The 22150-nt window shown below is 35.4% G+C and overlaps 2 protein-coding genes across 3 annotated transcripts; one reads left to right on the top strand and one right to left on the bottom strand.

The window, feature by feature from the left end:
- The first annotated feature begins 1233 nt into the window (after positions 1 to 1233).
- Positions 1234 to 5086, top strand: LOC18428256 (Ribosomal L18p/L5e family protein). Of its 2 annotated transcripts, XM_020663691.2 has the most exons (3): positions 1234 to 1554; positions 4189 to 4603; positions 4831 to 5086. In XM_020663691.2, the coding sequence occupies exons 1-2, from the start codon at positions 1381 to 1383 to the stop codon at positions 4582 to 4584; spliced, it is 570 nt and encodes a 189-aa protein (XP_020519350.1). In that variant the 5' UTR covers positions 1234 to 1380; the 3' UTR covers positions 4585 to 4603; positions 4831 to 5086. The 2 variants fall into 2 exon arrangements, with proteins under 2 accessions (XP_020519350.1, XP_006837355.1); XM_006837292.4 differs by lacking the exon at positions 4831 to 5086 and having other exon boundaries at positions 4189 to 4637.
- A 4632-nt stretch (positions 5087 to 9718) lies between these two features.
- Positions 9719 to 17842, bottom strand: LOC18428257 (alpha/beta-Hydrolases superfamily protein). Its single transcript, XM_006837293.4, has 12 exons — positions 17494 to 17842; positions 15133 to 15217; positions 14407 to 14458; positions 14228 to 14248; positions 14085 to 14138; positions 13040 to 13090; positions 12564 to 12626; positions 12073 to 12138; positions 11651 to 11689; positions 10943 to 11065; positions 10735 to 10827; positions 9719 to 10095 (listed from the first exon to the last, which is right to left on the bottom strand). The coding sequence occupies exons 1-12, from the start codon at positions 17588 to 17590 to the stop codon at positions 9880 to 9882; spliced, it is 960 nt and encodes a 319-aa protein (XP_006837356.1). The 5' UTR covers positions 17591 to 17842; the 3' UTR covers positions 9719 to 9879.
- Positions 17843 to 22150: the final 4308 nt, after the last annotated feature.

Raw genomic sequence — 22150 nt, 5'->3', positions numbered from 1 at the left:
GGTACTTTACCGGAGTTTTACGATACTTAAAATACTATAATATTACTTGAAGTTACTACGGTATTTATAAAATGATATGTATTATGATAGTAAGACTACTGTGAAGGTCATTTTAGTCCAAAAAAAGCTAAAAATGAAAAAAAAGGGTATAGACGAGATAAACGAAAGTTTGAGGTTTTTTTTTCCAATTAGGGTATATATGCAATAATTACCTCAAAAATAAAAAAGAAATTTTAAGAAGCATTTCATTTTATTATCGGAATTTAGAATTAGTATCCCATTCTTTTATATTTGGGTGTGGTTTCTATAAAGTTACAACCTTAAACAATCTAATTAAGGCACACTTCCAAATTTTACCATGGAAAAAGTTTATATAAGGATGCTATCTTATAATGTAGAACTACGAATGCCCCTAAAAAATCCATCGAAAAAGGTAGTTTTAATGTTGAAAACCCTATGACTGATCATCTCGACATCGAGATGTATGACAATGAAAAACATAAAGATTTTAAGTCTCAGTGGGGAATACATGCCCCTACCCGTTTATACTTTTTTTTTTTTTAGTAGATCAGTGGGGAATACATGCCCTTATTCGTTTTTAGAATTAGAAATAATTAACGGTTTTTCGACTGTCTCACGGAATGGAAACCTAAACCAAGGCTCAAGTCTTCCACCACGACCTCAACTCGATTCGCACTTTTTCTATACATCGGATTAATATTTATCTTTCTCGTCATCACTTGCTTGCCTTAAGTACAAAAATAATTTGAAATAAATAAAGATATTGAAATAAATAAAAAAACTGAAATACCCCTAAATATTGCAAGTGGTCAAATTTATTTATTTATTAAAAATAAAATAAGACCTCTTTTTATAAATTCTTTAATATACACTCTAAATGTGTCTCAAGAGCATTGTGTACTAAGACTCGGGAGATTATCCATCTAATTTTTGGACGGTCAAGATCCAATCACATATTTTTTATTGATTATTTTTCCATGGGAATCAAACTTGAGACGCAGCAGCGCTAAAAGTGAAGTGCTAAGCACTCAAGCCCAAGAGGGATTCACTCCTCCATCACCGTTCAACGTATTGATCGAACCACCACTCAAGCCCAAGCACCTGACTTTGGTGGAATTCACACTCATATCACCGTCCAACTTACTGGTCCAACGTTGGAAACGTCAATGTCCTGACTTACTCTCTTCTCGTGGTTCTTAGCATCAAATCTTTGTCCTGAGGCCGGCTTCTCTGCTCGTATCAACCCTAAATTCTAATCCTCCATGAACCCTAAAATTTGAAAACCTTAGACCAAAAACCCTAAACCTAGTTTTCTTCAGGTTCTGTTATTCCTTGGTTTTGCTATTGTTGGGATTGGAAATGGCGGTCGCTGCTTCAACTTCATCTCTCTTAAAAATCAGCAGCCCTAATGGCCTCTGTTTTGATGGAAACAGTGAGAGGAGAATCAAACCTTGTTCTTTCTCATGGTCTTCCTCGTTTCCATTACACAATCTCTCTCTAGGAAATTCACAGGCCGAGCCCCTTTCCCCGAGGGTAAATACTCTTACTTTTAGGCATTTCTAATGCTTCATTGAACAAATTTTTCTTTTGATCTCATTCGAGAACTTGCATTTCCCTTTTGATTGCTTCTTCTTGGGGTTTGATTGCTTGAGTGAGAGAGGGAGTAACACTCAACTGGACTGTGAATTTGTATCTCTCTCTTTGATGTTTTTGAGAAGAGAGAGAATGGATAACACTCAACTGGACTGTGGATTTGTATCTCTCTCTCTCTCTCTTCGGTGTTTTTGAAATACACAATGTCCTTCGTTGGCCAATCAAATGAGTAGAAAACCCAGAAAGAATTCTCTTTTCTCTCTCGAATTCTCTATCTCCTCAGTCTCTTAGAACTGTTCTCTATCTTCCTCTCTCTCTCTCTCTCTAAAGGGTTCTCTCTATCTAAAGGCTAAAGGTTTATCGTATTCTCTCTCTCTTTTCATCCCTCCCTCTCTCTCTAGAGGTTTCTTTATCTTCCTCTCCCTCTCTCTCTCTCTCTCAAGGTTTCTCGATCTTCATTTCTCTCCTTAGAAGTTTTTCTCTCTCTCTCTATCTCTCTCTCTGTCTCTCTCTCTCTCTCTCTCAAGGTTCTCCCTTTATAGAATTGAAAATCGACAACTGTTTGTTTCTGAGATTATTGGTTGGTGTCTATGACCTTCATCTTGAGTTTCTTTGATTTCATGTCAAGGAAATGAAAGATTTGTTGAAGGAAGAGGTATTCGTTTCTGATCAGTTCAAGAAAAGTTTCAAAATGGTTGACATTTCGATATGACTGGAGAATATTTTTTAATTTAGGCAGACAAAATGAGAATGTAGCGTTGTATTAAAACTCAGCGAGTGTGGCTCGGACTCGTCCGAGTGATTCAGGCTCGGCCAGATGTGGAGTCTAGAATACTAGAACCAAAGCCAGAACCAAACATTTGTTCTCAATAATTTGTTCTTATTTGGGGAGTTTATCAAAATACACGTAAGAGTTCAACCGTTCAACCTTTTACCCATTTCTGCAGTTTAATTTCAATCAAAATACACGACCATGAATTAGAATGGTTGAAAAAGGTTGAGCTGTCAAATTGTTGAAAGTTAGGTGTATTTTTATAAATTTCCTTTATTATTTTGTTTGGACTCGGTCAAGTCTTTGACAGTCTGAGCTAACTAGGGCGTCGGACCCTAGCCAGTCCCACACTGAATCCTTGTTTTAGAACACTACTGAGAACCATAGAGTATTTGGATGGAAAATTTATATGCATCAGAAAACTATACAAAGGATACCATAAGAACATTTGAGATATCTTTAGCCTTCCCAATCATTTTCTCTGCTACTCAATTGAGAACAAGATTCTTAGCATCAATAGATTTACTTAGAACTTCTCTCCACAGGTTGGTTGATTGATATAAAAATCTAGATGAGTCGAAAATCTGAATGCATCAGTTATAGAAGCTGAAATTACTTGGTGATAGTGATGAGTAAGGACCATCTGCCATTATGCAAATGGTTATTCTGTTGGATGAGAATCAAAATATACTGAGGTTGCTTGGGAATCCTGGGTCTTTAAGGATTTGGCCCTCACTCCATTAGTCCATGGTTTTTGGATTTAGCTAAGGTGAGATCTCTATAGATCCTCACACGCATGTGCTTTGGTATATTGTACAAGTTGCATCTCTAAATACAGGGTACACAGACCAGCTATTTGCGATCCGTCAATGAACAGGGGGGATAAGCCATTTTCCTGCTCATAGACCTAAAAGCAAAAAAATGCCCTAAGAACTAGAACACGGCTCATCTCCACCATCCACCAATTAGACCCGATGTTGGAAAGCTTATGTGTGCACCACACTATGTAAATCACATAAACATATCCTTTGATTTCATGGATCAAGACACTGTCCAATTCTTTCTTTTAGGCATTTTTCACTGGAACTTCCTGTAGTCTTCTGATTTTTTATCATTGAATCTCACTCATTCCTGATACCTCATCTGACATACCATTTCTTGAGCCCTATATTACTTGATTGAGGTCTAGGACTTGAACATACAATTATGCAGGGCTACATACACTACATGCCTCAGATACATCGGTTGAATGCAACTCGTAAATAAAGGGAATGGAGATTTGAGAAAGAAAATGGCAGAACGCATACCTGGAAACTTTAAACAAGCCCATTTTACTAACTAGCAGTTCAATAGCCTGGCTTTACAATAAACCCACTTGAAACGTCTACACAGTTTTTCTTTTGACCTTTGTATCATTCTCACCATAGCTTTGCCTAAAGAATTCCGGGAAAGTATATGTCCATGTTGATCGTTCTCCAGTGTAATGATGGGCAGGCATTAGAGAGAAGGGGCTCACCAATTTGGTCCATCTCTGGTTCTGGATGGTTCCATTCTCTCTCCTCCGCGATCCATAATTCCATTGGCCTGGGGTGATTCCAATGGAACAGTCCATTGGAGTATACATTACTTTCCTGTGAATAATTTGGGGCAACAATTGTATGTATGATTAGGTACAAAATTAAGAAATCCTAAAGAATGAGTATCACACGCTTTTACTAAAATAATTTTCATTTCTCACATCTGAATTATCTGATTTTGATTGGGTACATACTTAAAAGTATTCAATGAAATTGGTATTGTAGAGAAATGTAGTGCAATGTGCATGGACACGTAGATCTCGCAGCGAAGCTGCAAAGAAACCAAATAGGAAGTCCTGGAAACAGAAGACCGACATGTACATGAGACCGTTCTTACTAGATGTATTCTTCTCTAAGAGGTTCATCCATGCAAAGGTGATGCATCGAGGGACCAGCAAAGTGATTTCAGTGGCCTCCACAAATGCAAAGGATTTGAGGAATACATTGCCTTCTCTCAATGATGTGGATGCTTGCCGGACCATTGGGAGATTGATTGCTGAGCGATCAAAAGATGCTGATGTATTTGCTATGTCCTATGAACCGAGGAAGGGTGAGAGAATTGAAGGGAAGATTGGCATTCTACTCGACACTATAAAAGAAAATGGGATCATTTTTGTCTAAACCTTGTATGGATGTCTTCGTATGTAATTATATTGTTCTTGTTCTCTTTCTAAGCTATTGATTTCAGAAATCTAGCATATGCTTGAAAGATAAAACCCAATATTTAGATCCCTAATCCCTAGGATGAAGGGGGCCATTTTTTTTCTCTATTTTTTCTACAAGCCTAAGATTTAGATCCCTAATCCCTGTGATGGTTGTAAGAGCTAGGGTTTGCCAACTTTTTTTTTGTTTGTTTGTTTCTTTTAGGTATAACATGTAAGCATTGTACTTCAAGATGCGGAGAAGCATGCAATAACAAGGACATGAGAAGAAGAGTGCAAAGTGAAAAGACCATTGAAAAGCAGAGAGGTTTTGTAGAAAGGAGTCCAAACTCCAAAATCAAGGGATTCCCCTTGAATCCCCAATGGAGCAAGAGCATGGGTCCCATAATCTGCTTCCTATATATAGGAGGAAGATGGACAACACTCCATCATCTCTCTCTTGAATACAATACATTTTGCTACATGCACATCGAGTGACACATTTGCCAACTAATTTCCAAAGCTGGAGAACAAGCACAATAGAATTTCTAAGGCTCACTAAAAGACATTGAGGGGGATAGATAAAAGCACATAATATTCCATGGGTCCTCTGCTTTCGAATGTTTTATCCATTTTGTTAACTGATTTCCATTAGTTATTCATATATCTACATGCTCATTTAGTGGCATTTTAGTGAATTACTCTTTAAAATCAAGGGGTTCCATAAAAAGCATGAGAAAATGATGAAGCTTATGTACATTAAGTTACTACTAGAATCAAGGGCTTTCAAAGTTGGATACAATGTGAGGCCCTTATTTGCATGCCGCCACAAAATGTGCTTTGAGGTTGTTGAGGTGATTTCACATTTGGAAAAGTATACAATAAGAAGGTACAAAGAAGTTACAAACACCCTTAGCTATTAAACGTGTAATTTGGGAGGTAGCTTGTGTCATTGATCAGGTTCAAAGTCTAAATAAGATTTTACAAGTGTGATAGCTCAAGCTGTCAAATTTCATATCCGATAGCTAAGGGTGATTAATTTATCCATACTATAGGTAGATGATGTTATAGTATATAATAGAGAAATTATCGTTAATATACATTAATTTTAACAAAATTGAAAAAAAACCGCAAACTTTCCCAAACCTCGCCCATACTTTTTTTCCCAATTTTCACGATTTTTTGGACGAAAATGCCTTTTACGGTAGTTTTTTTACCGTAATGTTCTTAAACTTCTTTGTGGTCATAAAAAGACTGTAATAGTCCGAAGTTCGTTGGAATTTCAGTGGATATTGGACCATTACGGTCTTTTATGACCTTAATTGTCTTAAGGAGCACTACGGTACTAAGAGTACCGTAATGAGCATTATGGGACTCTTAGGACCGTAATGAGTTTCAATGGACTTCGGAGCATTACGGTCTTTTTATGACCGTAATGATATTAAGGAGCATTATGGTACTAAGACTACCGTAATGAGTATTACGGTACTCAAAGTACCGTAATTCTATCATGCCATTCCGGTAGAAAGACTACTGTAAAGGGCATTTTCATCTAAAAAATCACGAAAATTGATAAAAAGGGTGTGGGTGAGATTTTGAGTAGTTTGAGGTTTTTTTCTAATTTTGTTAAATTTAAAGTATATTAACGATAATTTCCCTATATAATACCATCTGTAGACTTGCGGAATCTTGCCACAAAATACATACCCAAAAGAGAAGGGAAGCTCATTGAAACTTTCAACTGACATTAAACACTTCAATTGCTGGCCTGTTTTACTTCTCAGTCTTCTGTGGGGAAAATGTAGTGAGTTCTGAATTGAAAGTCTGATGACTTCCAATTCTGTTATACCACTAAAACTATTGGCTCTATCAAGGTGTTAGATCAGTGATTTGGATCACTGAAATCAGTTAGACTCAACACTGATGGTGTTAAATGAGTGCCTATGAAGCTTCATATCCATATCTTACTTAGAAAATGACTGTCAGTGAAATTGGTAGTCGAGCTCATGCTTTTCCTGTATTTTGATTCAGCGGTGGCTCCGAAATAGAATCGCACACACAATTGTTGGGTGAGAATTTTCTGATGAGACTGTAAGTTGTCATACCTATAACTGGCTTGGGGGACCTGGAAGTTATGCTATGTCTATTTTGGTATTAGGCTGCCTGCTGATGATGTTTGTTTGTAGGTCCAAACTCTTGCTGCAAACTATATCTCCTCTGTTCAAATTCGCGTAGGCACTCAATTAGCTTGAATGGGTTTTAGGGCTAGGGCTGGACTGCATGGTCAACCCGACCTAGAAAAAGAGGGCCTGAGCCACAAAATTTGGCTTGAGGTCTGGGCCCGGTAGGTCCAGCCTGATTTTTTTTTCAATTTATATATATTTTCTCTTTTAATCTCCATTAGGCTTGCTACAACCCTAATGGGCCAAGGCCGGGTTCGGCCAGCAACCTAACCAAAGGCCTTAGGTAGGGCTGAGCATGGGTTGGATCAGGATTGGATCCACTAGGATTTCAATTCATATTCAGATCCGAAAAATATACATGGGTTCAGATCTGGATCCAATCAGATTCAAAATATTCAAAGCTGAATCTGGATCCAAAAAGCATACATGGGATTTGGATCAGGTTTCAAACTCTATCGGATAAAAAAAATAATATTTTATATATTATTTTATCTATAAAATAATAAATAACAAAAAATAGAGAAATTATCGTTAATATACCTTAATTTTAAGAAAATCACAAAAAAAAACCCAAACTTTCCAAAACCTCTGACACACTCTTTTTTCTCAATTTTCGGCTTTTTTTTGGATGAAAATACCTTTTACGGTAGTCTTTCTACCGAAATGCATTGCGACCGTTACGGTAATTGAAATACTGTTGTAAATAGAGATAGAATACTACGGTACTTCTAGTACCGTAATAACATAAACATATATTACGGTACTTTAATTATAGTAATAACATAGAGTATTACGGTACTTTAATTACCGTAATAACATAAAGTATTACAGTAATTAAAATACTGTAATATTTTAAAGTAATATTACGGTAATTTAAGTGCCGTAATATTGCCCAACTCAACACGAAAGATTTTTTTACTCTCTCACGCCTACTTTTTATTTACTCCCTTGACAAAAATCCACGTTAGCTCTAATTTTTCAAATCTTAAATTCTTAAGATATAATCTCTACCTAATTTTTATATGGTTCTCAAAATTTTAGAATGAAAACACACTTAAATAGATGTTTTTGAACAAGGGAGTAGATCCACATCGTGCTCCCATGGGAACATAGATTTTTTTGAAAAGGGTAACCTTGATATTAGCTTTGGTTTGAAGCTTTTAAAGTATTACGGTACTTACAATATTATGGTTAAGTACCATAATACTTTAAAAGCTAATGTTAGGGTTACCCTTTTCAAAAAATCTATGCTCCCATTGGAGCACCATGTGGATCTACTCTCTCGCTCAAAAACACCTATTTAAACGTGTTTTAGTTCTAAAATTTTAAGAACCATACAAAAATTAAGTTGAGATTATATCCTAAAAATTTGAGATTTGAAAAATTAGAACTAACGTGGATTTTTGTCGAGAGAGGAAGTAAATAGTAGGCTCGAGAGAGTAAACAATCTTTCGTAATGAGTTGGGCAATATTACGGTACTTAAATTACCGTAATACTACTTTAAAATATTTTAATTACCGTAATACTCTATGTTATTACGGTAATTAAAGTACCATAATAGATGTTTATGTTATTACAGTACCATAATTATATCTCTATTTACAACGGTATTTTAATTACCGTAATAGGTGCAATGCATTGTTATTATGGTAATTAAAGTACTGTAATAGATGTTTATCTTATTACGATACTATAAGTACCGTAATTCTATTTCTATTTACAAAGGTATTTTAATTATCGTAATGGTTGAATGCATTTACAACGGTATTTTAATTACTGTAATGGTCGCAATGCATTACGGTAGAAAGACTACCGTAAAGTGTATTTTCATCCAAAAAATACTGAAAATTGCAAAAAAAAGTGTGGGCGAGGTTTCTTAAAATTAAAGTATATTAACAATAATTTCTCCAAAAAATGCTATATAACATATACATATATGTATATGTATTATACTTTGGGAAATGTTTTGATACTTCCATTATAGCATAAAAGAGATATATTTCTCTTCCCATCCCAGTATATGTATTATACTTTGGGAAATGTTTCTATACTTTCATTATAGCATAGAAGATATATATTTCTCTACCCATCACACTGTTCAATTTAGATCAAGTGAGCCACTAACCGTTTGATCTAATGATCCAACGGCTCAAAATATTTTATTTTTAAATTTTTTTAACAAATTTTATGAATATAAAATTTGATACGTGTCATCTTCTCAATGGATTGCAACCAAAAAAATACATTAAAACAATTTGTTCGATAAAATATGATCAAAATATCCCTTGAAACTTTCAGGGGCATTTTAATCATTTTATTTTATTGAAAATATTTTTACAAATGCGAGTTTAAGAGAGAAGTGGACACCCAGAATTTGGTGTCAAAATAATTTGTAAAAAACAAAATTAAAAATAGAATAGTGTACAAACATGATATTGTGATTGGGGTCATCTTAACCGTCTATTCAAAATGGATGGTTGGAAGGAAGAAGTATAGAAATTTTATGCAGTAAAGGAAGAATAGAAAGCTTGCACAAATATTTTAATAATTGGGTTAGATCCGGATCGAATCTACTTGTACATAGATCCGATCCAAATTACTATTTAGATCCCTATAGAATCCGAATCTTAGATCCATATCTAGATCCGGATAAAATTTGAAATTCGGGTTTTGAATCCAATCCAGGTAAATTCTCACCCCAAGCCCTAAGTCAGGCTTGGGCTTCTTTGGCCTGACGGAGCTAAAGCCCTGGTCTTGCTAGTTGCCTGCCCTTGCTTTTATTCAATGAGGTATGATCATTACAAGTCCCTAGATTTTACAAACTCACCTAGGGCGACAACAACTTGCTTCAAATGATTTTATTCAGCTCCAAAGAATACTCATGCTTTTGTGTTGAACCCTCTCTCTCTCTCTCTCTCCCATACAGGAACTCGGTGAATCGGTTCTCAATTTCAATGAAAAAATGCGGTAAAATGTTATGGACCATTCATACATATACTCCATGTCCCACAAACATCAAATGACCACAATAGTCTTAACCATGATACATCAATCTCATCAGTCAACTCACAGTTCACACTGATGAATACCTCTATCCCATAATCAGTTTCCTCAAGGATGGTATCCTCTCATAAGGTAATTTTTTTGTGATTTTTGGTGAATTTTCATCTCCTAAATATGGAACTATGTACTTTCGCATGTCGCTTTTTGAGATGCCGAGGTGATTTCCAGGAACACTTATGAATTTCACTTTCCCAGCATCATCCAATGTCTTGAGACCGATCCAATCTTCGACATAGAGGGCTGTCTGCAAATTCCATAGCATGGCATTTGCATGTCGAAATTAGTTTGTAAATTATAGAGGACATGCAATTAAAAAAGGGAAAGAATTCTCTCTCCTATGGAGAGAGAGAGAGAGAGAGAGAGAGAGAGAGAGAGAGAGAGAGAGGGGGAAGTGAGAGGAAGCCAAGAGACAAGGTATGTTGATCTCCAAATTATCTTATTGGGGTGATTTTCAAATTTGTCTATTGGAAATTCTTGGGAAAAGCTTAAAGGAAATGAGAAGGAAAATATTCGAACAGAAATTCAAAACATATTTCCCTTTCAACAAAAGATATAAGAGAAAGGAATCTTCATTTAACTTTTTTTCGTTCTTTTTGTTAAATTCTTACCCTTTATACTGATAGTTTTCTATTGAACTTATAATATAGTTACATATAAAACTTGGAATGAAGAAAATGAGAATGGGATAAGGATACAAGTCTCATTATATCAAGCAAAATTCTTTCTTTTAAAATATCATGATACTTTTTTAAGGTTTTTAAAAACATTAAACATTTGAGCACATCAATCATGAAGATTAAATTTTTACAAGAATCATAAGACAAATATATGAGATAAGGGAACCCTCAACAGTACGACTCTCAGAGAGAGAGAGAGAGATCACCTCTTGAGGTGCCAAAATTGTTCTGAAGGAACCATCAGGATAGTATCCAAACCAGGAGGTTTCTTTCGGTATCAATACGGTATCGTGCTCAAACTGTGGAAACAATCACCAAACATCACTCTTTCTCTCTCACACACACACTCACTCACACTAAGATATCCAATTGATCCTTAGAATTCATAATATCAAGGAAACACTACTTGCTTACCATGATAAGAACTAAATTCTGCAAACTACTAAATCTCTCTTTGTAGGTAGAGTTTCTCTCATTGGGAATCTCATTGTTGAGCTTTGGGAGAAACCTGCATCCTTTTAAGTAGTCCTCAATATCCTGACAGAGAAAAGATAAGATAGAAGACTTAAGAATTAAAAGTTCTAGACATTCGAGTGAACATGTAACAGTAGAGGATTGTCACAGCAATGGAGAAAATTGGCATAAAACATGAAACCAGAGAATTCATTCAAATACTCTCTCTCTAGAAAATTGGCATAAAACATGAAACCAGAGAATTCATGCAAATACTCTCTCTCTCTCTCTCTCTCTCTCTCTCTCTCTCTCTTTCTCTTTCTCTCCCTCTCTCTCGCGCGTATGAGTGCACATTCACACGCACACACATACGCACACAATCATCATCATCATCAAACTGTTTTTCATTTGACTTCTTTGCCAATGAAGTTCTAGCTATAAACGCCTTTGGATACCTTGTTCTTGATCATTGTAAATGGATACCAGGAAAAAGAAGAAATAGGAAAGGAAATCTTGCACGTTAATCATGCAACAACTAATAGATGAAGATGAGGCGTGCGATTATTCGTTAATGTTGGACAAAACATGAATAAATAAAACATGACAGTTATGATATGTTCACCCTTCATTAACCAAGATAAAAGTGAATAGCCAAAAAAATTCACTTACAGTAGGGATTTTGAGAAAGCCAGCTGGAGCCAAATGTTCCTGCAAATCAGATCTATCCACAGTTAGGAATATGCACCAACTTTAAGGTTCAGTACTAATAATGTAAGATTGTTCGATTACATACTACTTTCTAGGAGGAGTAACAATGCTATTAAGTTTTTTTTTTTTTCATTTTCATCTTTTCTGTTTTTAGGTGGGCAACCAGGAATTTGAACTCAAGCTTATAGTGTTGACGTTTGAGCCCTTACAATCTTGCCAGCCAAGAGGCCAACCACCATAATTATGCAATTCCTTTTGAGGGTTGGGCATTTGAACTAGCCAAATTGACTGCTACGACTCCCTTGTGGTTTTGTTGTGAAGAGAGAGAGAGAGAGAGAGAGAGAGGGGGGGCGCAGGACAACTTGTGCTTAAGAGAAGCAAACCTGAACGTAATCAGAATAGATTTCTGACTTGATGAGGGTGTCCACAAGAATACATATAAAACCTCTCTGCAAAAAGTAGTAGAATCACAATAAATTCTCTTCGGTATCCTTTGTTGGCTTCAAACTAAGGGTCAAAAGTAATCTTGATTGGCATTATCTCGTACAAAACCCATGCACACTAACACATCAATATGGGCATAATATATAAAGCATTCCCAAATTATATTACAAGTGCATCCTCAAAACCCTCTGATTCTTTATTTTTTGGCAATTGACCGACTCTAATCCCACTTCCTTTCCTTTTGCTTTTGTTTTTCTTCTTGTAATTGACCATCCCATTCCGGCTCAGTATTTGATATTTCAGCCTTCAAAGCGTCAAGGTTTCCATATTGGATAGGCCATTAAAGCATGATAGTTACCCAATTCTTAAAATAAATGAAAACCAAGAAATTATAAAATAAACCAGATAGGTATGTCTATAGAACACTCACTCCACAAAGCGGTACTGAAGCAGTACCAGCATGAGGCCCTGCTAAAGAGATAAAATTCTTGACCTGTTAAAAGATGAAACATGAAGCAACATTATTTTGCACAGCTCAAATTTAGCAATGGTCAGCAATGGATATGGACAAATGATAATAAATTTAAATCCTCTTAGGAAACCATCCCAGTGCCTTCCTAACATAAAATTTGAGGAAATTTATCAAATCACACCTGAGATATCAACTACTTAATATTTCACCCATCCACAATTTATGACCCATGATGATGTGTCCTTTGATGTGCTATGTGAAATCTGATCAAAAGACTTATGATCTATTTGAAATTAGGCAAAGAAACCGAGTGAGATGCTAAATAGTTCAACTTTCGGGTGTGATTTGATAAACTTTTCTAATGTTTAGAAGGGATAAAACCATCAAAAAGGTATTTTTCAAAGAAAAGGGAAATACAAGATTAGAGATCTTACTGGAGGCCCTCCTTCACAGAACTCAATAACCCCTCGAGCTATTAAGTTCCCCTGCAAGACATCTTAATGATCAGGAATTGCCATTCTAACTGTCACGAAGAAACTGAGATACTCATAAAAGAACACCAGTTGAGAGGAGAATAACCATCAACTTGCTTGTATTGCAAGTAAATAAGTTACAAATTAATCTAAAACATGATATTATATACATTAATCTAAGATATATTGGTTCATGGATCTAGCGATAATCTCTAATTACCTACCAAAAGAAATGCCATCATTATTAAACATAGCCATCACTCCTAGACTAGGTGAACGAAGATACTTATTCTTAAATTTCCATGCTACTGGATCCGGAAGAGATGGCACATGTTAGTCGTAAAGCACACTCTTTCAGACTTCAGAGTACACAAAATAACTATAGAAAATGGGCACTAGCAGTGGCTCTCATACAAAAAAGCCACAATTGTACAACTTTGACACAGAAAACTTGCCCTGAAGTTTTCCAGTTTTGACTGGGGTAACACACAGTTGGAATTCCAATTCTAGATAGATGAAGCCATAGATCCCATCAATTTTAAGTGGTCTGTCGATAATAATAAGCAATATCCAGGGAAAATAAAACAGCTTAGTAACTGCGGTTCCAAAGAGGCAAAACTCCTTTTTAATAAAACGAAATCATCAGGCCTGGTTCATGAAAGTCTCTTGTATTTACGAAAAACAATTAAAGAAACTAGCAGAGCAACGAATATCTATAAAAATTACAAAACCTTGAAAATAGACCAAAAACACCAATATTAGATTTATATTTTACATGAACAAATTAAACCTAATAGCAACTTCTATACAAATTTCTAATCTGAAAAATAAACCAAAATTTATTACTAAACCCAACCTTATATGAAACCCCAAATCCCTGACATGAAAAACAGATATCATTTAACTACCATCGATGACGACATCCTCTCATTTGATTATTTCTTTCAATTATTAATGAGGTTATCTTATAAAGGATATACAGCAACATATACTAATGTCCAATTACCTGGGAAAGACTAACAATGTTATAACCCTCTTTTAGTTCTTCAATTTCCTTCACCTATCAGAATTCATCAAGAAATCAATGAGGCAAATGTTTTAAATGCTTGATTGGCCATTATGAGTGAAAAACCAAGACAACTTTCCCACCTTTACACAGGCAATCTCCGTCTGCAATCAGAGAAAGTAATCCTCAGTCAGTGAAAGACATAAAGAGAAAACAAAATCCTGATTTAAAAAAAAAAAAAAAAAAGACTTAAAAAATATACAGCGAAAAAACCCTCACATAGTCAGACATGTGGTTGTAATTTTCTGCGATCAAGTCTTACCTGTTCTGCAAGGGGCAGAACCCAAGAATCCCAAGACCCATTTCCAATTTCTCTACAAGTAGAACAAGGGAGAAATCAGAGCCACAATTTACTACACAAAAGGAAAGTACACTGTAATCCAATGGACTGCGAAAGACTGTACTCCATTAGGGTTGCCACTACCCAATAAAATGATGAACAGTGATAGAGAGACAGAGTGGGACTGCCATTGGGATCACCGCTTGTTCTGGTGGATCTCAGACTCTTACCTATACCATCCATCATTTCATATATGGTGATGACCAAAATGGACTTATGATTTTCTCTAGCCCATTCAATTATAATGTCTCTTCCATAGATGCACTAGATATCACTAATAGAAAGTTGGAAACCATCAATACAAAAAGGAGGTTCAAATTCTCTCTAAAGGATAAAGGAGCCTGACAACATAAATTCTGATTGGTCTTTTTTTTTTTTTTTTGGGATAACCATGACTTTATATTACTTAATATATGTAGTACAAGATCTCATGACAACTTTTTACACCTTACACTTCAAGCATGAACCCAAAATATATTAGACCTTCAGGAACCAACCAAGAGACACAAATGCCATTAAATACTTCATCATGTGAGCCACAATCAAGATGCATGCTTAGTACTGAGTTATCATTTAAATATGCTCATCAAAACCATAATCAATAATGATATTCCATAAGTTGAGATCCAGGGGATGATAAAAGCATACATGCAATAACCTTTAGAGCTGGACCAATTGCCTAAGAGCTCAGTGAATTGAGTAACTCCTCGATTGGAACACTGGTCTCCAATACCTGTAATATATCAATGTTACAGCATGAGAATTAACATAGTGATTGGGTAACTGTTAAAAAACCGGTAGTTTAGCGAGCTCTAGTCTTCTCATGCAGGATCATGACATACTCTACCTCCAAAAATTAGAGTAGATGGATAGAAGGTACCCAAACCTGGAAGTCTAGTCTTTAGAGAACAGTAGTGACAAGTATAAATCCCAAACTTTCAGCACATTAAATGTCAACAAGATGCAGTCGCCAAGTAGCTTTTCTACGATATCTCTCAGAGACTTCTACCAATCTAAAATATATATAGTTTTTTCACAATACAATTCTCAAAATGATCAGCTTACCTACAGAAAATATTTGCCCATGTTTACGCAGACACCCAAAGACAAATTTTGTACTTGAAATCAAAGTGGATATCAAATTAGAATAGATGTAACAAATGAAATGCAACATTAGTTAGTACAATAATTAGTAAGAAATAACATATAAGAATAGAAAAAAAGAAAAAGAAAAGAATAACTGAGTCATCATCCAAGCCTTATCCCGATTAGTTGGGGTCGGCTATCATGTTCCTCTATTCTTCTCTCATATATCATAGGTTCAAGATTCATGATAAGATTTGGCAAAGTTTTACGCTAGCTGGCTGACTAACATAATCTACTTCCTTTACCCGGGATTGGGAAGGGTTGGGAAAATTTAAAGCCCTCACCCTTCTTAGACCGATAAGAATAACATAGTAGTTTCTAAAATCTAGGAAATAAAGATATTGTATAAAGCAACTTACTGCATATTTTGTTATAACGACGGAGAAAATGTCTTCTATGATAGGCCTTATTGCATTATGAATGAAAGAGCAAGGAAACTATTACAAAAGAAGTGAAAATTGTGCAAGATGGAACACAACTTGAGTACAAGGTTCTTGCATCTAAATTCACCAAGTCTAATCATTGGTAATCAGTCATTACCAATTATGCTCCCTTTTGTAATCAAGAATAAGTTCCCCATAACATACATAGCAATAGCATTTTACGTTGCCTTTGAGCTTACGTAGAACTGATCTTTCTTTGCAAATGACCTTAATTATTGGATTTGGAAAATAAATGGCCTTAATTTATTGAACAATCAAAATATAATGCAGATACAAGCATATATAGCAAGGTAGAAGTTTCCACCATTAAAACTGAACAGCATTGAATATGCATGGGGTTTGCGATTACACTATTATTGTGTTGGGAAAATAGGATCTCATATTTAACATAGCACAGATTTGTTTTCTTCTGTATGCAAGCAGCGGTAAAGTACATCGAGAAATTTTAAAGAGTGGGTTTGCTAGGATTCAAGCACAATTAATGGAACTAACATGAGTCTAGTGTTCTAAAGTAAGGATTCAGGGTGGAAATCAGTTGGGTCCCGAACCCAGTTAGGCAAATCAGTCTGGTCTTTCAAAGATTGGCCGACTATTAAACAATTAACAATCAAACCTTGAGAACTGGTAAGTCTCGGCCAGTTCCAAAAGTTCTCAATTCAGATTTTGCAGCCAGATGAGTTTGAGTTGGACTTTTTGAGTTTCAAATTGCATACTATTAAAGAGCCAACCCAACTTAATAATGGCTATAGATTTCATTATAAAATAATAAATAAGATCATACATAACTACATATAAGATAATAAGACCAATAAGAGATTTACCACCGCTCCTATATATAATGCCAACCTTGAAATTAGCCATTCAGACATTGATACATCCCTATATCATTTAGATAATAGGGGAGATGGGATGTTACGTGACATTGTTGTACTCTTATTTTGATATGTAAGCGAGAAAGGTTAACAAGAATCATCAAGCATGAGACAAGAATATCATGTCCTTGTCGTATCGACACCCAACAAAAACCACACATGTCCATGTTACATCAATACAAACTAATAAATACAGCTAGGTAGATCAGCAGGTAGGTAGATTCAGATGGAGTGAAAGAGAGTAAGTGATAGAGTTCTGTTTAGATAATTTATCCAGGTGAAGTGTAGCATTACATCAAGAAAATAAAAAGTACCAACCAATTCAATGGAGAATTTCAGGTGACATGTGCAGTGTTAAAGCTATAGTTATAAATTATGAACAAGTGTAGTTGTTTATGCCCAATTTGGCTGTAATTTGAGAAGAAGAAAAAAAAAAAGGTCTCAATCAAAATCCATAAAATTTTGAGAACTGTAAGAACTAAATGAGCAGTCCATGGAATTCACCCACAAGAGAGAGGTGGTATTCACCAACAATAGAGAGAACTTACCATGGAACACGACGAAGGGAATAGATTGAGAAAGTGGAAGGATTATGAGGAAGAAGGCTGAAAGTAAGAGAGAGAAAGTGGTGAAAGGAGTTCCCATTGGCTTGATTTTTGCGGTTTGTGGAAAGGAGAGAAGATCGGTCTCCTGCGACTGCTGTTCAGCAGAAAACAGGGGTTCAGCTCGTTTTTCACATCAACATTTCCTTTTAAAAAATAAAAATAATTGATGAAGTGATAGGTATGTTCTCCTATTATTGGACCGTTTGTTGGAGCGGCTCTTCTTTGTTTTTGTTCAAAGGAAAAAGTTTATATAAGGTTCCAACCTTAAAATGTAGAAATAAGGATGCATCTCAAAATTCCATCAAAGAAGGTTGTTTTAATGTTGAAAAACGCCCTAATTGATCATTTCGACATAAAGATGTATGAATATTACAAAAAAAAGATTTTGAGCTTTGGAAATAATGCATCTTACAACACATTATCTAGACCGTCCATTTTCAAGATTTTCATATGTTTATATATCTACTTGATTTTAGAGCTTAAAATTTTATAATTAGATATAAAAATAGATTTTCAGATAATCCTAATAATTTTTTACACCAAAATTATATGTTATGATAAAATTTGGAAGTACACCTTAATTGAATGGTTTAAAACGACACTCTTGTTTAAACCTTCTCAAGATACCCTTTATAAATTCTGGAAAGAGTTTGTATAAGATGTCAACCTTATACTATAGGAGTATGGTGCACTTTAAAAAATGATAGAGAAGGTTGTTTTTATGCTGGAAAACCTTCAAATCGATCATCTCAACCGCGAGATTCATAAGTGTGAAAAAAAAGGGATTTCTAATCCATTTTCTAACACGTCGTTTGGATGATCTATTTTCAAGTTTTTCAATTGTTTATAGATATGATTGATCATCACCATTTTTGGAGCAAAGCTTTGCAGCAATTAAACTGTATTTTAGACATAGTTTTGAGATGCACTCATACAAGGGAAAGCTTTCTATGTGCCCTTTATAACATAGAAGTTCTATATTCCCCCTACCATCCAGCCGTTCATTTTTTATCAAGAGAGCTACTCATCGTTTGATCTTAGATTCGGCGTCTCGAAGTATTTTATTTTTAATTTTTTTAATACAATTCTTTTGAATATGAAATTTGGTACGTGTCATCTTCTCATTGGGGCGCACCTATGAAAAATATTAACAATAATTTTTTGATAAAAAATAATGACCAAAATACCCCTTAAATCTTTCAGAGGTATTTTGGTCATTTTATTTTATTGAAAATATTTTTTTTATATTTTTATTTAGTGCGAGAATTATTATAAGAATGGACATCCAAAATTTGGTGTCAAAACAGTTTATAGAAAAAAAATTAAAAATAAAACAGTATAGCGACGTCACGTTGTGATTGGGATACATTGCGATTGAGACAATTTTAGCCCTCTATAAAAATGGATAGTTGGATAAGAGGGAACATAAAACTTCTATTATGTTGTAGGGCAACATATAAAGCTTTCCCCTTATACAAACCTCACCCTTGCCCTTGTATTCTCTTTCTAATTGGTTGTTCCTAAGAATCTTGTCTTCTTCTTCTTCTTCTCTTTTTTTCTTTTTTTTTTTTTTTTTTTCTAATTCCTACTTCCTAAGGTACCTTTTTTTATCTTTTTTCCCCTCTCTCTCTCTCTCTCTCTCTCATTCCTACTTCCTACGACACCTATATTTATCTTTGAATGCCTGACCCTTTTCTCTTTGTTTTTCCTCTCTTAGATGCCCCTCTATGTGGGATTGTATACTTTTTGCATTGGTTGTGTTGTATAATTTTATATTGTTTACCTTCGATAAAAATATTTCACTATTACTTGCGGCTATCGTCATTTTGTCATATCATAATAAAGTCCAAAAAATTAATCTCAAAGCCTGTCGATGATCAAAGGTACACCCTTAGCCCTCATATTTCACATAGGACTACTAAAAGCAACTATGGGTTTTTTGTATGAAAGTTAACTAATTATATTTTATGCATTTTGATCTTGATAATATTGGTTTAGACCTGATAACCTTTAACCCCTGAATTTATGGTCAAAAGAATAATATTATTTTTATATTCACAATTATAGTCCAAATGATAGACTTGTATTCATAATTAGGATTTAATTTTTTTTCTTTATATCCATGTATATCGAGGTCTAGATGATCAATTGGAAGGCTTTCCAATTTTAGAACATTATTTTCTACTCAATTTTTTTATGTGCACCTTGCTTCTATAGTATAAAGTTGCAACCTTATGTCAAATTGTTCATTATTTTAATATATATTTCATTTAATTACTTTTCTAGTATAAGATTGCAACTTTATATAAATTTTGGAAAAATTACAAAAAACTCCCAAGAGTACACTTTCTATGCAACTGACCCCACCCTAATTTTTTCTCTCACTTTTTTCTCCAAAACAGACTTTCTATGCAAATACCTCCCGAACAAAATATAAAAATTAAAAATGCCTAAACTACATTTTTTCTCTCACTTTTTTCCCCAAAATAGACTTTCTATGCAAATACTCCCAACCAAATATAAAAATAAAAATGCGTAAACTACCCTCCCTTACTTTTACTTCACCATGCCTCTCTCTCCTCTATCTCACCAAAATAGGGCTCCCTTACTTTTACTTCACGATACTTCTCTCTCCTCTATCTCACCAAAATAGGGCTCCGGCACTTTGTACATGAGGTTCGGCATTAGGATTCCGGAACTATGAAAAGTACGGTCCAGCAATACTCAGTTTCTGTCCGGTAGTTGTCTTAAGGTAGAACTATGTAAAGAACAAGTACTGCCGATAGTTATCGTCTGGAGGAAATATGTAAAAGGTGGTCTGACAGTACTCAATTTCGGTCTGGTAGGCGGAACTATGTAAAGGGTGGTCCCACAATTCGGTATGGTAGTTGTCAGACGGTCTGACAATACTCAGTTTCGATCTGGTAGGCGGAACTATGTAAAAGGCGGTTCCACAGTACTCAATTTCAGTCTGGTAGTTGTCTTAGAGTAGTCCGACAGTACTCAGTTCTGGTAGTTTTCTTAGAGTGGTCCGACAGTCTCAGTTCTGGTAGTTGTCTTAGGGCGGAACTATACAAAGGGATGCTTAATTTCGATAGTTGTCTTAGGGCGAAACTATGTAAAGGGCAGTCCGGTAGTTGTCTTAGGGTGGTCTGACAGTACTCAGTTTTGGTCTAGTAGTTGTCTTAGGGCGGAACTATGTAAAGGGCAGTCCGACAATAATTAGTTTCGGTAGTTGTCTTAGGGCGAAACTATATAAAGGGCGGTCCGACAGTACTTAGTTTCGGTCTGATAGTTGTTTCGGTCTAATAGTTGTCTTAGGGTGGTTCGACAGTACTCAATTTCGTTTCGGTCCAGTAGTTGTCTTAGGGTGGTCCGACAGTACTCAGTTTCGGTTCGGTAGTTGTCTTAGAGCGAAACTAGGTCCGACAATACTCAGTTTCGGTCTGGTGGTTGTCTTAGAGCAGAACTATGTATGTATTAGGGCGAAACTATGTAAAGGATGGTCCGACAGTACTTAGTTTCGGTCTGATAGTTGTCTCGGTCTAATAGTTGTCTTAGAGTTGTCCGACAGTACTCAATTTCGTTTCGGTCCGATAGTTGTCTTAAGGTGGTCCGACAATACTCAGTTTCAAACGTAGTTGTCTTAGAGCGGAACTATGTAAAGAGCAGTCCAACAATACTCAGTTTCGATCTGGTAGTTGCCTTAAGGCGGTTCGGCATTGTCGGATGCGATTCGACATTGTCGGAGGCGGTTCGGCATTTACGTGCTCCGACAATGTGATGGTGCGAATGTGATGGATGCAATTCGACATTGTTGGAAGCGATTCGGCATTTACATGCTCCGACAATGTGATAGTGCGAATGTGATGGCGCGCTCCGATAATGTGATGCTGGGGCCCCAAAAGTCAACGTCAAAACAGGCCAAAATGATTTTTGTGTAAAAAAATGGCATTTACGAACTAAAAATAATAACATTTTCCCTTGAGGGTATTTGCATAAAAATTTGTTTTGGAAAAAAAGTGAGAAAAATAATAACATTTTCCCTTGGGGTATTTGGATAAAACTTTCTTTTAGAAAAAAAGCGAGAGAAAAAGGTAGGTTGAAGTAAGTTGCATAAAAAATGTAATCTTGGGTTTTCTTTTTTTTTGTAATTTTTTCTAAATGTTTTTATTATTTTAATATAGATTCCACTCATAGTAAGAATGAAGGTACTTGTCTATAAAGTCATAGACATTAAGTTAGACTCAGCGGTAAGTCATACAAACTCGTTGTAAAATTCTCTTCAACATTACTCTTGTAATCCCGTAGGCTCCTACTCTAATTAAACGCCAAATGAATCCTACGGTATAATACTAATTTTTTTATCTAAAATTTGTCACTCTCTCACACCTCCTTCTACTGAGCCTAGCTAAAAGATTATATGCACCCCGTTTTGCTCCTGTAGGAGCAAACTGTGCGCATGATCTCTCAGACATGGAGCCATTTATTGGAACCTGCCCAGGGCTATTTCTGAGATTTTCTCTCACAAAGGCGTTCACGTACACTAACAAGAGAGAGAGAAAGAGAAAGAGAGACAGATAGAGAGATTCAATGGAAA

Source organism: Amborella trichopoda, chromosome 13, assembly GCF_054954075.1.
Source record: "Amborella trichopoda isolate Santa Cruz 75 chromosome 13, AtrichopodaSantaCruz75HAP2 v2.0, whole genome shotgun sequence".
NCBI classification, from domain to species: Eukaryota; Viridiplantae; Streptophyta; class Magnoliopsida; order Amborellales; family Amborellaceae; genus Amborella; species Amborella trichopoda.
This window is presented reverse-complemented; position numbering and strand designations above follow the sequence as displayed.